Here is a 15,718-nt window from a genome sequence, read left to right on the forward strand (position 1 = left end):
TTTGTACCAGAAGTCAAGGACTGTATGTGGACCACTCTGAAAGAGGTATTCTAAAGCCTATCCTCGAAACCGGATGAGGGCATGGTGCTTAGCAAGAGGGTAGTGAAATGTCTGGGGCAACAACAGGAAATCCGGGGTTACCGTCGTTGGCGGGGCACGGAGGTAAAAGCCCACGATTCGTTCGATGAGGAGCCATACGTTTTGTTTCAGGGGGCACGTAAGACGGTGCTCGTCGGTGTCTTCGAGCTGACAGTCAGGGCAGAGTGGGGAGGTGGCCAGTCCTATGCGATAAAGTCGACTATTAGTCGGGAATTTTCCATAGACTAAAATATACCAGAGTGCAGACATAGACGACGGTAAAAAGGGTGCATGCACACACCCCCAAACCGTGCGCCAGTGAGTGTCAGGATGCTGTAGCACCATGGGGTCGCAAGGGTTGGACAGCATAAACAAACGATTATAATCTTTTGTAGGGGGAGGACGGGTGACTGGGAGATCGAACCGAACGTAACTGAGTTCTATGAAACAATTGGTGACGTGGAGCAATAATGGAGAAATAGGTGCCACATTGATCGGTGGGTCAAGAGAAGCTGGTCGGAGGATATCTAAGAGACTGCGTGTTAAGGACGGGACCGGCGCCTGCCAGTGTCGCAACAGAGTGCGGACAAAGAGTGCAGAAGAGCGTGCCCGCACGTTGACGAGTCCGAGGCCACCTTTTGCAGGAGGCAGTGTTAGAGTGTTGTAGCGGACTTTGAAAAGTTCCCCTGCTGACACGAAATATCCAAAGGCTGATTGGATGCGGCGGCCAAGGAGTAACGGCATTGGGAGGATCTGGGCGACGTGTACCAGTTTAGGGGCGACATACATGTTGACATAGGACACACGTCGGAGTTGGTTTAAGTTACGGTGCACTTGACCGCGGACATGGTGCCGAATCGACTGCAAAAGCCGCCGGTAATCCAGGGCCACTGTGCGGTGTGTGGAGCTCGTAAATTTGATACCCAAGTAACGAAGGGCGGCACTGACTGGGTCGGCACCATAGCCGGGAGGTCGCGCCCAATGTGCATCATAGTCGATTTACGGACATTAAGAATGCTACCAGAAAGACGTCCATACTGGTGGATCCATTGGATGGCGTCATTGAGTTCCGTGGAGGAGCAGGTGAGAAAGAGGAGATCGTCCGCATAAGCCCTACAGTGAAAGGTGTGGTCACGCAAAGTGAGGCCCTGCAGTCTAGAGGTAAGTCCAGTGATGAGGGGCTCAAGTGCAATGGCATATAGTAAGGTAGACATAGGGCATCCTTGACGCACGGAGCGGCGTATAGGAATCGGTCCTACAAGCCTCCCATTGACTTGTACCATCGAGACCGCGGGAAGTTGTAACCGGCGACTGGCATCGACAAAAAGTAATGGGAACCCCATACGTGTCGCCACCATGAGGAGGAATGGGTGTCGAACGCGATCAAAGGCACTCGTGAAATCGACGGATACCAGTGCTGCACGAAGGCGACAAACCGACGCCAGTGCAATGAGGTCACGGCATTCTGCTAGGGCTGTTTGTAAGGTGGCCCCACAACCACGTGCAGTCTGCTCAGGTGAAAGGACGGTGCGTATGCGCGCTGCTAAGAGGCGTGCATAGATTTTATAGTCTGCATTCAGTAGTGTAAGGGGCCGATATGCAGAGACATGAGACCCTCCCTTCGGTTTAGGCACAGGTAGAAGAATGCCAGTGACGAATTCAGGTGGAATTGGGAAGGACGGAGTAAAGAGTTCCTGAATCATTTCCGTCCAGCGAGGAAGCATTAACGTGATGAACGCCCGGTAAAACTCCACCGGGAGACCATCTGGTACGGGTGATTTGTTCTTGGCCCCCTTGTTGATCGCATCTGCCACCTCTTCTGCGGTGATGGCAGACATCATGGACGTTGACTCCGCTACGGTGAGGATCCGATGAGGGGAAGGACGGAGATCATCAGAAATGGGCGTCGCCATCGGTTCATCATCATAAAATTGGCGATAATGTTCAGCAAAGGCAGACACCACTGCCGCCTGTGTTGTGTGGTGAACACCATCGGAGGTCGTGATGTTGGGGACGAACAGTCGACGTCGACGACTATGGTCGGATGCGGCATGGATTGTGGATGGGGTTTCGTCGTGGAGGAGGTCTTGTCGTCGGGAACGCACCACGACACCATGCAGTCGTGCACGTTGAAGAGAGAGGAGACGAGCTTTAGTACGTTGTCGTTCCCTATGGGTGTCAGGTGATGGAGGGAGTGCATCGAGCTCACGGAGGACGGCGTAGTGAAAATTTGTGGTGACTGACTGAGGTGGCAGAGCCAGGGAATAAATGACGGCGCAGTGATCCGAAAATGAAGGGGCCATCGTTCAGCTTGGGCGACTTCATTGCCAAGGTGGGCAGAGACATAAAACCGGTCCAGTCTGCTCGCAGAATGTGCTGTATAATGGGTAAAACCGGGGGTATTGTCATGAATTTTCTCCCAAACGTCCACTAGATGAAAATCTTCGATTAAGGTGAGCAGCGCCGGGCATGGCGAATAACCAGGCATTTGGTACTGCGGATGGAGGACACGGTTGAAATCGCCTCCCATGATAAGGCGATCATAGCGTCCAGAAAACAGGGGCGCCACGTCATGTCCGAAGTAAGTGGACCGCTGCCGACGGTTCGTGGAGCCAGACGGAGCGTAGATATTGATGACGCACGTGTCGAAGATGGTAACAGCCATGCCTCTTCCACAGGGAAGGATTGTCGTGTCCTTGAGTGGGATTCCTTCGCGTATGTAGAAAGCCACTCCACGCCCTGATTGATCACATGTGGACGTGTATGAGTCGTAGCTGTAGACTGGTGGTAGTGTGGCAACGCGTACTTCCTGAAGAAGGGCGACGTCGACGTCAGAGGCCCGAAGCATGTCACATAGGAGTTGCAGCTTGGGTGCAGTGCCGATCGTGTTGATGTTCAGTGTGGCAAACCGGTACGTTAGTTTCAGTGGTTGTGGACGCGCATCTACCATCACCAAGGGAAGTAAGAGGAGGGCACCGACAGGACGTCCCGTCCCATCAGCTGCAGTGCTTCGCTTTTGATGTTAACAGGCAGCCTTGTCCGGCGGAGGCAACTGATCCGGAGGAGGGGGCGTATCTTCGTCAATGTCGTCGGCCCGTGCTCCTGTGCCGTGGGTCTGTCCAATGTCCGGGGGAATTGCGTCGTGGTGAGAGAGATCTGGAGTTGTCGGCGGGGAGACAGGCGTCTCAACCGGCGCACCGATCGTTACATTGTGCGTGGCGACCTCCATAGTGGTCCCGTCCTGCGAAACGTCTTGTTCATCGTGAAAGTTGTCCGCCGACCTCTGTGTGGAAATGTCGGCTGGTTGGGTGTCGTCTTCGTCGTCGCGGGTGGCGACGCTTTGAGAGCCCGTGGGTGAACGGCGGCGGCGTTGGCGCCTACGTGGCGAGCGTTGTTTGCGCACGTGTTCCTCAGTGTCGGACGACGGCAAGGAGGAGCGTCGACCTGGTTCGAAGGCGTCGGTGGGTACAATGAAATGGTCAAACAGGTGTTGTGAAAAAGTACTGTTCTCCTCAGCGTCCGGTGCGGGGGCCTGTTCGGCGGCAAGGTTGGAAGGTGGGACGTCCGCACCGTCCATAGGTGACTGGGACGGTGGGACGTGCCGATCGGAAGGACCGGGCGACGGACTGGACGAAAGCGTAGAGGTGGCGAGAGCCGCTGCGTAAGTGACCGGCAGGGCGGTCATCGTGGGTGTGACGGACGCTTCCGACAACGGGAGCTGCGCGACACGTCGTCGAATGCATTCAGACCGTAGGTGACCTTCTTTCCCGCAACCGGAACAGGTCCGAGGTTGGCCGTCGTACATTATAATGGCACGGCAGCCTCCGATACGTAGATAGGAAGGCACGTGTTCCTGCAACTCGATGCGGACCTGTCTAACACCGTTTAAAACGGGATAGGTTTGAAATTGTACCCATCGTTCGGCAACATGTTCCAAAACGTTGCCATAGGGACGGAGCGCCTCGATGACGACGTCTGCAGGTAGTTCGAACGGCAGATCGAAGATCCTTATCGTCCGTGTGCCGAGACCTGCGTGATCGACGGTAACGGGTCCGACGTTGCCGTCGGAATGACAGAAGCGCAGTCCACGTTTTGCCTCTCGAAGCACCTTGTCGCGCGCCGCATCGTTGATAATTTTGACGTAGACGGTACTGCTAACTATGGACAAGTGGATACCAGTTAGATCCGTTGGTGGTATTTTAACTTCATCGCGAATAAATCGTTCTACCTCCAGGGCCTTGGGTCGGGCGAAGTCGGAACAAAAGTTGAAACGTAAGGTCTTCTTCCGATAGTTGTGTGCCATGGTGGTCTAGAAGGGAGAACGGCACTGACAGCGGCCGAAGTAAACACAAACACACCGTGCGCGCCTCGCCCGCAGCGCTCTGGTGCGTGACCGCCTCGCAGCACTGCCGGCGGCAGACTGCCCACCTGAGCCACCGAAGCACGGCTCACGCCCGGTCCTCACAGCTTTACTTCTGCCAGTACCTCGTCTCCTACTTTCCAAACTTTACAGCAGCTCTCCTGCGAATCTTGCAGAACCAGCACTCCTGAAAGGAAGGATACTGCGGAGACAGCCTGGGGGATGTTTCCAGAATGAGATTTTCACTCTGCAGCGGAGTGTGCGCCGATATGAAATTTCCTGGCACGATAAAACTGTGAGTTCGAGTCTCGGTCGGGCACACAGTTTTAAGCTGCCAGGAAGTTTCATATCAGCGCACACTCCGCTGCAGAGTGAAAATCTCATTCTGGAAGTTGCTTCATGCACGACACGGAGTGCTATTTATCTGGCTGCTTCGAGAAATTTGCGTACTTGTAATTAAATTATTAAAGTAATTACACTAATATTTTCCAGCTCCGTTTGGTTTTGTAAATGGTTAGGAAGGGCTTGGGCTGGTGGCGACCCTGAATTTCTCAATTTTTATCATTATTTGTGTGAGAAAAGCAGCTAGAAATGCAAGTAACGCATATGGCTCGACGAGAAACGTCGTAAAGATAGTAATACGTTACAACGTTTTGCAGGACGCACTGACGTGGTGATAGCCTACAAGACCCTCCAGTATCGGTCCATCGGGGAGGGTGTCATGCTTCGCCTGATAACGAGCTGGATGTTGCCACCCAGGAGCCTCGGGTACGAAGGGTGCGTCGACGGCCTGGCTGCTATCGTCGGCCTCACTGACGCCACGGCCAGCTACCAGCTCGCTATGGACCTCGCGTGCTTCGTCGCTGCCGACTGCATCGACTCCTGCTCTGCGTCGGGGTACGTACGCCACTGAAAGCCCCAGCCACTAATCTTACATCTACTACTCTTGTACTCTTCTTACATTTGTTCTTACACTGCCATTCACTTTTCCTATACCTCGAGACAACATTCCATTAGAACTACTGACGGCCTTGGGAGAGCCATTCATGACAAAACTCTACCATCTGGTGAGCAAGATGTATGAGACAGGCAAATTCCCTAAGACTTTAATAAGAATATAATAATTTCATCCCAAAGAAAGCAGGTGTTGACAGATGTGAAAATTACCGAACTATCAGTTTAATAAGTCACAGCTGCAAAATGCTAAGGCGAATTCTTTATAGACGAATGCAAAAACTGGTAGAAGTCGACCTCGGGGAAGATCAGTTTGGATTCCATAGAAATGTTGGAACACGTGAGGCAATACTGACCTCACGACTTATCTTAGACGAAAGATTAAGGAAAGGCGAACCTACGTTTCTAGCATTTGTAGACTTAGAGAAAGCTTTTGACAATGTTGACTGGAATACTCTCATTCAAATTCTAAACGTGGCAGGGGTAAAATACAGGGAGCGAAAGGCTATTTACAATTTGTACAGAAACCAGATGGCAATTCTAAGAGTCGAGGGACACGAAAGGGAAACAGTGGTTGGAAAGGGAGTGAGACAGGGTTGTAGCCTCTCCCCGATGTTATTCAATCTGTATATTGAGCAAGCAGTAAAGGAAACAAAAGAAAAGTTAGGAGTAGGCATTAAAATCCACGGAGAAGAAATAAAAACTTTGAGGTTCGCCGATGACATTGTAATTTTATCAGGGACGGCAAACGACTTGGAAGAGCAGTTGAACGGAATGGACAGTGTCTTGAAAGGAGGATATAAGATGAACATCAACAAAAGAAAAACGAGAATAATGGAATGTAGTCGAATTAAGTCGGGTGATGCTGAGGGAATTAGATTAGGAAATGAGACACTTAAAGTAGTAAAGGAGTTTTGCTATTTGGGGAGCAAAATAGCTGATGATGGTCGAAGTAGAGAGGATATAAAACGTAGACTGGCAATGGCAAGGAATGCGTTTCTGAAGAAGAGGAATTTGTTTACATCGAGAATAGATTTAAGTGTCAGGAAGTCGTTTCTGAAAGTATTTGTATGGAGTGTAGCCATGTATGGAAGTGAAACATTGACGATAAATAGTTTGGACAAGAAGAGAATAGAAGCTTTCGGAATGTGGTGCTACAGAAGAATGCTGAAGATAAGATGGGTAGATCACGTTACTAATGAGGAGGTATTGAATACAATAGGGGAGAAGAGGAGTTTGTGGCACAACTTGACAAGAAGAAGAGACCGGTTGGTAGGGCATCTTCTGAGGCATCAAGGGATCACAAATTTAGCATTGGAGGGCAGTGTGGAGGGTAAAAATCGTAGAGGGAAACCAAGAGATGAATAAATTAAGCAGATTCAGAAGGATGTAGGTTACAGTAAGTACTGGGAGATGAAGAAGCTTGCACCGGATAGAGTAGCATGGAGAGCTGCATCAAACTAGTCTCAGGACTGGAGACCACAACAACAACAACATACCTCGAGACTAATATCTGACATCAAACAGACACCCTAGGTGAGAGCATGCCAAAATCTTATAGAACTGTCTCTAGAAAGTCTCTCCGTGTTTGCTGCCGGATCCCAAAATCAACTTGACTCGATATTTCGGCGGACCAACTGATCGCCATCTTCAGGAGAATGCTGCTTCTGCTGATGAGTCCCGCTGAGAACTGGCGCCAGGCTGCAAATCGACGTCCTATATAGGCCGCCGTTCAGTACACGTCGCATGCGCCACCCATCACGGTTGCTGCCCTCCAAGACAGGGAGGTGGCGCCGCCCTTGGTGGAACACTGCTGGCAGCGATATATCGCACTCAGGGGCGCACCGAAGAACGTTCAATTTCGATGCGAGACACGCTTATTTTAGCGTGACAGAACTAGGGTAGATTCTCGTGTGTGCAATGGACGACAATCGGTGCGTCACTGGTGAAAGAATGGTCGTGCGCTATATGAGGTTCGAACATTTTGAGGACTATGCTTAGATGGGAATAACTACTGAAAAGTGTCGTATCACTCATTGAACTTAAACTATTGCCGATAAAGATGCTGACAGTATAGCAGGACCCCTAGATAAGGCTCTCGTAACAATAGCAGAGGCAAGGCTAGACTAGTGACAGCTCGTATAGACGCGAATGAAACATGAGAACAGCCCAGTACGTGGTAGTGGAGCAAGTACCCTCTGCCATTTACTTATCAGTGGTTTGCAGAGCATGGACGAACTAGTAGATTTATATGTTATCAAATGTTTCATAAGTGGCCTCAAAGATATGCACCGTTATTCTCGCGCAACGAAATTATTACTTCAGTTTCTCTAGTATTTGCACCCATCAGCTTTATGTTCTGTTACTCCCTTCGAGTAATAGTACAAGATGCGTCTGGAAAGGTCGGTGCATGGCCTCCGAAAATTAAGGAAACGTGAGTTACGAACAGAATACCTCCAGAGTAGTCATCATTAGGTGCAACACACCTCTGACATCGGTTGTGAAGCTGTTGAGAAGTGTCAGTAAACGCTTCTTATGGAGTCTCCCGAAGTAGCGTGGTCACGCCTTGTATACCCGAAATGCCTTTCAGCGCTAAGTTAAAGCGAGGAAACAAAAAGAAGTCATATGTAAGTTTGCAGGCTTTCGTGGCCGTTGTCAATGAAGTTAAAATCTTCTGGGTTACTAGGCCGCGTCATACTTCCTCTAAAATGGTTGACGTTTCGGCCCCTCTGCTGGGATCTTCCTCAGGATCTTCCGGTGTCCACTACTGCTAGGAAGAAGTAACATGGCGCCAAATCTGGAGAATAAGAAGGTGTTCAAGAACTGCTTGCATTGAGCGAGAAAGTTGAGCCTGCGCATATCCAACAAGACGCGAGCACGGTGCTTGGATCGATTCCACAAGAAGTGTTTATCTGACAGTTTTCAAGAGCTCTACAGCCGTTTCCAGAAGTGTATTGTAGCCAGTACTGCTTCCTATGAAGACCCGTAAACGTATTTTATTTGTAACTCTTGTTTCCTTTGTTTTTTGAGACCACTCACCGAAATTTACAGACGCACCTAGTATTATCAGAAATCTGAATAGTTGACGTTGTGCAAGAGATTGAATTTGTCTACCTCGAGCAGTAATTTAAATGGTTCAAATGGCTCTGAGCACTATGGGACTTAACAGCTGTGGTCATCAGTCCCCTAGAACTTAGAACTACTTAAACCTAACCAACCTAAGGACAACACACACACCCATGCCCGAGGCAGGATTCGAACCTGCGACCGTAGCAGTCGTGCGGTTCCGGACTGAGCGCCTAGAACCGCTAGACCACCGCGGCCGGCGCAGTAATTTATTATTTAAACTTTATCATGTCTCGTTAATATTAACAACTTCTTCGTCCTATAATATGAGTGAACTGCCTGCTTCCCTGAGGCTGTCACCTTCATATTCCAACGTGTTTTGATGTTGCTCTGAGATTTATATGTCGTATTCCCATAGTTGATACTCTAAACTTCTCTGATGATATTTCTTATGATATTAAAAAAATGTTATACCCTGTTACTAATGGATCTTAAACGTACTGCAATCTTTGATAATATTTCTGATTGTATTGCATGTTATTGTGATGCGTTGTGTCCTGCCTGTTTGTCGCTAGTTTTTGTTAATCTTGCTTCTTGTATTAATTTGTAGTATGCATTTTACATGCTTACCTTTTCTGAATGGACTGTAAAACATTTTATAATTTTACATTCATCCGTTAATTTACATTTTATTTTATTGGCGTTTTTATGTAATCTCAATCCAGTTTTATTAGCCTATTGTCACATAATTATTTAATGGCAACTTGTTAGGTTTTACCAAGACTGTCATCTTTGACCTAGAATTTCTTTGATTTATTTTGCTGTACTTGTGTCAATGTGCCATCATATTTTTATCATGTTACAATTTTTGATTTTATATTATCTTGGCAATTATGGCTTCCTGTGGAAACTTCTGTTAAAGCATGTATGGAATATGGTACATCTGCGACAATTTTCGTGAGTATTTTGATCAATTTTAGGTTTTTTCTGTTTTTCGTCTTTCGTTTGGCATTTTCACAGTGTACACTTTTGTACGTCGTACAGCTGCCTTGCCTTTGATGACGGCTCAAAACCGAAACCGGTAGAAGAATAAATTAACATTATTACAGACAGCAGGGCGTTATGCATTTTTCAAAATTAGTTTTAGTATCTTAGTGGACATTAGTTTCTTTAAAAATACAAAACAAACAAAATACTTCTTTATGATAGATTATTATTTATTCAGGTTTTTGTTAGCGTTGCGTGCTATTTCTTGGTAGTGAGCAATATCCAACTTAAACGTTCATTCTCAAACCACTACGTTTCAGGTGTTCTTTACAGCATAATTCCAATGATATACTTACTTGACATCAACGCAATAAGGATGCATATGAAAAAGGCGTATAATCATAATACAGAACTTGTACATTAAGCAGAGTGTTCAAATCTATGTGAATTCCTAAGGGACCAAACTGCTGACGTCGGCGGTCACTAGACTAACACACTACTTAAACTAACTTATGCTAAGAACAACACACACACCCACGCCCGAGGGAGGACTCGAATCTCCGGCAGGAGGGGTCGCGTAGTCCGTGACATGGCGCCTCAAACCGCGCGGCCACTCCGCGCGGTCAGCAGAGTGTAATCTAGCCTGCTGAATGTACTTCCGTGCTATGGTCATACCACATTTTTATATGCATCTGTATTATGTAGATGTCATGCAAGTACAGTGACGGAAAAAACGCAAAAGCCAGAAGAGCGGTGCGTTGTACACGAAAGATGGTAGACGTGTTTGTACATCTGAAAAACCACGTCTATCCAAATTCCGCGCCAGTCGCATAAGAGCGGTCCCACTAGCGCCATTTTGAGGATGCACATCAGTTTACTTTAGACACACACTGTCGTCAGCGTGTAATATTATTGGGATTTCCGTCGTGTGGAAGCTGTGAGTACCCTTGGAAAGGCATTCACCTATCTGTATATTAAATGATCAACTTATGAGGTGAGACCTATTCTTTGAAAGACGTTTTATATAATTTACGTAACTGTAAAGATGCGCAGCTGGCGCGGACGCTAATAAATCGTTTGCGCAGTCAAAGAAACATTTTAACAGAAGCTGAACTGAACGTTCCTCTTTGATCTAAATAAAAGATGACAGTAAAAACCTTTGTAAATCTTCAGATTTTATCGTAATTCTGCTTGTAATGTGAAAGCGTAAAGAAGGTCGTCTTTAAGCCATAAAAGTGAGCGGTCTTGCCAGCGTGCAAACAACATTATTAATTAATAAAATTCCAGTAATTTATGTTCGATACTGTAAACCGGCAAGTTATTGTTATGAAGGTGTTGATTGGTGCAAGAATTGTCTCGAAGGAAGGAGAAAAGTAATGACTGTAATTTGTGACAAAAAACGTGAACCAAGAAGCTAACGCAGGACAGGCTGAAATCTGATCGCACCGTACAGTTAGAAAATTACTTATGTAATTTACACTGTTTATAAATAAGCCCTAATTGCTTGTGGGGATTATTTGAATATATTTAGTGTTTACCAGATTTCTTATTCTATTCTTTTCCTTTATTTTTTTTGTACCTCCACATCATGTTATTTTTATAAATGTCAAACAGCCTTTACTACAGCAGAGAATACTGCGGCATCCTGGTCGTAGACAGAAGGCCGCTCCTTGTCTTCTATACAACTCATAGCTGCCCCATTTATTAATGATTTCATTTGCAAATGCAATTTTTTTTTATCGTTCATTGTTAAAGGTCCCTTAGGTAATTATAAAATTCATACTGATTGTTGGGTTGGCAGGAGAGCCAACACCGTGTTACTAGAGGAGGCCGAAATGCACGCCGATTTAACTCACGCAGGCGGGCGTGAGGAGGGAAGAACTATACTGACGTGAGGTCTGGAACATGACGAGGAATTAGAATTCAGAAAGCGGCCGTAATTAGTTTCATACTTAACTTTACTCCATTAATGATGAGCGTCGCTCTTGACGGTACATTATTCACAATATTATCTGTTCAGATTATAGTAACTGAATATGGCGCCTTGCTAGGTCGTAGCAAATGACGTAACTGAAGGCTATGCTAAACTGTCGTCTCTGTAAATGAGAGCGGATGTAAACAGTGAACCATCGCTAGCAAAGTCGGCTGTACAACTGGGGCGAGTGCTAGGGAGTCTCTCTAGACTAGACCTGCCGTGTGGCGCCGCTCGGTCTGCAATCACTGATAGTGGCGACACGCGGGTCCGACGTATACTAACGGACCGCGGCCGGTTCAAAGGCTACCACCTAGCAAGTGTGGTGTCTGGCGGTGACACCACGCTGATTACGTAAGTAAATCCGGGTTGTCCTTTTCCGAATAATAGAAGCCTTTGCGTAATCGAAAACTAGCCTCCTTCTGACAATGATCAGGAGCCGACCAGATGACGGACGTCTTCGACAGCTTTCGTGTTTCCTGTGTCAAAAGCTGTGCCAAACTGGGAACACGACATTCTAGTATGAAAGATAATATATATATATATATATATATATATATATATATATATATATATATATATATATAAAATTATCAGTCTAAAATTGAAAAAAATTGAAATATATTTAACTTATTTTTTTTTCTTTTATCACACCAGAAGCGCTAGTTACATCTGAGACATGTCATGGTGAGTTGACGTTAGTGAATCCTGCCTTTAGGGTGACAAAGGTACTGTTATCAACACCTCACTGAGTTTGAAAGAGGTATATATATATATATTGAACTCACGACCCTCCGTGCGATAGTTTAGTATCATAACAACTACACCACGGTGTTACTCAGCCTCAATTGCGACAGTATATACAGGGTGAGTCGCCTAACATTACCGCTGGATATATTTCGTAAACCACATCAAATACTGACGAATCGATTCCACAGACCGTACGTGAGGAGAGGGGCTAGTGTAATTGGTTAATACAAACCATTAAAAAATGCACGGTAGTATGTTTTTTAACACAAACCTACGTTTTTTTAAATGGAACCCCGTTAGTTTTGCTAGCACATCTGAACATATAAACAAATACGTAATCAGTGCCGTTTGTTGCATTGTAAAATGTTAATTACATCCGGAGATATTGTAACCTAAAGTTGACGCTTGAGTACCACTCCTCCGCTGTTCGATCGTGTGTGTCGGAGAGCACCGGATTACGTAGGGATCCAAAGGGAACGGTGGTGGACCTTAGGTACAGAAGAGACTGGAACAGCACATTACGTCCACATGCTAACACCTTTTTATTGGTCTTTTTCACTGACGCACATGTACATTGCAATGAGGGGTGAGGTACACATACACACGGGGTTTCCGTTTTATATTACGGAGTGGAATAGAGTGTGTCTCGACATGTCAGGCCAATAGATGTTCAATGTGGTGGCCATCATTTGCTGTACACAATTCCAATCTCTGGCGTAATGAATGTCGTACACGCCACAGTACATCTGGTGTAATGTCGCCCCAGGCTGCCACAATACGTTGTTTCATATCCTCTGGGGTTGTAGGCACATCACGGTACACATTCTACTTTAACGTACCCCACAGAAAGAAGTCCAGAGGTGTAAGATCAGGAGAACGGGCTGGCCAATTTATGCGTCCTCCACGTCCTATGAAACGCCCGTCGAACATCCTGTCAAGGGTCAGCCTAGTGTTAATTGCGGAATGTGCAGGTGCACCATCATGCTGATACCACATACGTCGACGCGTTTCCAGTGGGACATTTTCCAGCAACGTTGGCAGATCATTCTGTAGAAACACGATGTATGTTGCAGCTGTTTGGTCCCCTGCAATGAATTGAGGACCAATGAGGTGGTCGCCAATGATTCCGCACCATACATTTTCAGTCCACTGTCGCTGTCGCTCTACCTGTCTGAGCCAGCGAGTATTGTCCACGGACCAGTAATGCATGTTCCGTAGATTCACTGCCCCGTGGTTTGTGAAACCCGCTTCATCGGTAAACAGGTAGAACTGCAACGCTTTCTCTGTTAATGCCCATTGACAGAATTGCACTCGACGATTAAAGTCATCACCATGTAAGTTCTGATGTAGCGACACATGAAACGGGTGAAAGCGGTGACGATGCAGTATGCGCATGACGCTACTTTGACTCAGTCCACCGGCTCTCGCAATGTCCCGTGTACTCATGTGTGGGTTAATGGCAACAGCAGCTAACACACCAACTGCACCCGCTTCTCCTGTGACGGGCCTGTTATGGACCCGTTTTCGTGCTACGACCATACCTGTTGCATACAGTTGGCGGTAGATGTTTTGCAATGTGCGGCACGTTGGATGCTCTCTGTCCGGGTACCGTTCTGCATACACCCTGCAGGCTTCAGCTGCATTTCGTCGACACTCGCCATAGATGAGTATCATCTCCGCCTTTTCAGAGTTCGAATACACCATGGTCACAGTTCCTACAACACTACACTATCACAGACGTCTGGTAACACGGTGTACTACAGTTGGTCTGCGTGCGGAGACGAATGCAGAATAACAATAGCAGCAAGCGCTACATGCGGACACTGCGACAACTAGACCAAACCACAAGAGTGCACTACAGACACACTCGTAAACACGCTCGTCATTGTAAATATGTCCCTGCAGATGCTGCTCGCCGACCGTGGCCCGTGTTTGTTACAACACGCAACTGAACGTCGGAGGTTTCAAGCGTCAACTTTAGGTTACAATATCTCCGGATGTAATTAACATTTTACAATGCAACAAACGGCACTGATTACGTATTTGTTTATATGTTCAGATGTACTAACAAAACTAACGTGGTTCTATTTAAAAAAACGTAGGTTTGTGTTAAAAAACACACTTCCGTGCATTTTTGTATGGTTTGTATTAAACAATTACACTAGCCCCTCTCCTCACGTTCGGTCTGTGGAATCGGTTCGTCAGTATTTTCATTCAAAAACAAGTTCAGAGATGTTCAATATGGCCCCCTCCAGACACTCGAGCAATATCAACCCGATACTCCAACTCGTTCCACACTCTCTGTAGCATATCAAGCGTAACAGTTTGGATAGCTGCTGTTATTTCTCGTTTCAAATCATCAATGGTGGCTGGGAGAGGTGGCCGAAACACCATATCCTTAACATACCCCCATAAGAAAAAATCGCAGTGGGTAAGATCAGGGCTTCTTGGAGGCCAGTGATGAAGTGCTCTGTCACGGGCTGCCTAGCGGCCGATCCATCGCCTCGGGTAGTTGACGTTCAGGTAGTTACGGACAGATAAGTGCCAATGTGGTGGCGCTCCATCCTGCTGAAATATGAATTATTGTGCTTCTTGTTCGAGCTGAGGGAACAGCCAATTCTCTAACATCTCCAGATACTGTAATCCAGTTACAGTAGCACCTGCGAAGAAAAAGGGACCAAAAACTTTATTGGTTGAAATGGCACAGAAAACGTTCACCTTAGGCGAGTCACGTTCATACTGAGTTGTTTCCCGCGGATTCTCAGTGCCCCATATGCAGACATTGTGACGGTTGACTTTCCCGTTTGTGTGGAAAGTTGCTTCATCACTAAACACAATCTTTGAAACGAAAGATTCATCTGTTTCCATTTGAGCAAGGATAAAATCACAGAAATCGATTCTTTTAATCTTATCAGCTGCAGACAGTGCTTGAACCAATTTCAGACGATAAGGTTTCATAACTAACCTTTTTCGTAGGACTCTCCATACAGTTGATTGTGGAATTTGCAGCTCTCTGCTAGCTCTGCGAGTCGATTTTCCTGGGCTGCGGACAAATGCTTGCTGGACGCGTGCTACATTTTCATCACTCGTTCTCGGCCGTCCAGAACTTTTCCCTTTGCACAAACACCCATCGTCTGTAAACTGTTTATACCAACGTTTAATACACCACCTATCAGGAGGTTTAACACCATACTTCGTTCGAAATGCACGCTGAACAACTGTCGTCTATTCACTTCTGCCGTACTCAATAACACAAAAAGCTTTCTGTTGAGCGGTCGCCATCTTAGCATCAACTGACGCTGACGCCTAGTCAACAGCGCCTCAAGCGAACAAATGTACAACTAAATGAAACTTTATAGCTCCCTTAATTCGCCGACAGATAGTGCTTAGCTCTGCCTTTTGTCGTTGCAGAGTTTTAAATTCCTAAAGTTGTGGTATTCTTTTTGAATCACCCTGTATATATATATATATACACCTATTTTATTGCCTGCCCCATCGAGCTTATCCCGATGGGCATGCCCCTGACACTAGGCAGGCCAAGATGTTATTCG

General features: G+C 46.6%; 1 protein-coding gene across 1 annotated transcript in view; it reads left to right on the plus strand.

Annotated features, from left to right (window-relative positions):
- LOC126106522 (uncharacterized) overlaps nucleotides 1-15,718 on the plus strand; it is an 85,762-nt gene that overhangs the window by 14,495 nt on the left and 55,549 nt on the right. Inside the window, exon 2 of the mRNA XM_049912849.1 lies at nucleotides 5,098-5,335. Coding sequence (XP_049768806.1) covers nucleotides 5,098-5,335 — 238 coding nt within the window. The remainder of the gene's footprint in view (nucleotides 1-5,097; nucleotides 5,336-15,718) is intronic.

The sequence above is a fragment of the Schistocerca cancellata genome, chromosome 10 (assembly GCF_023864275.1).
Source record: "Schistocerca cancellata isolate TAMUIC-IGC-003103 chromosome 10, iqSchCanc2.1, whole genome shotgun sequence".
In the NCBI taxonomy this organism is placed as follows: domain Eukaryota; kingdom Metazoa; phylum Arthropoda; class Insecta; order Orthoptera; family Acrididae; genus Schistocerca; species Schistocerca cancellata.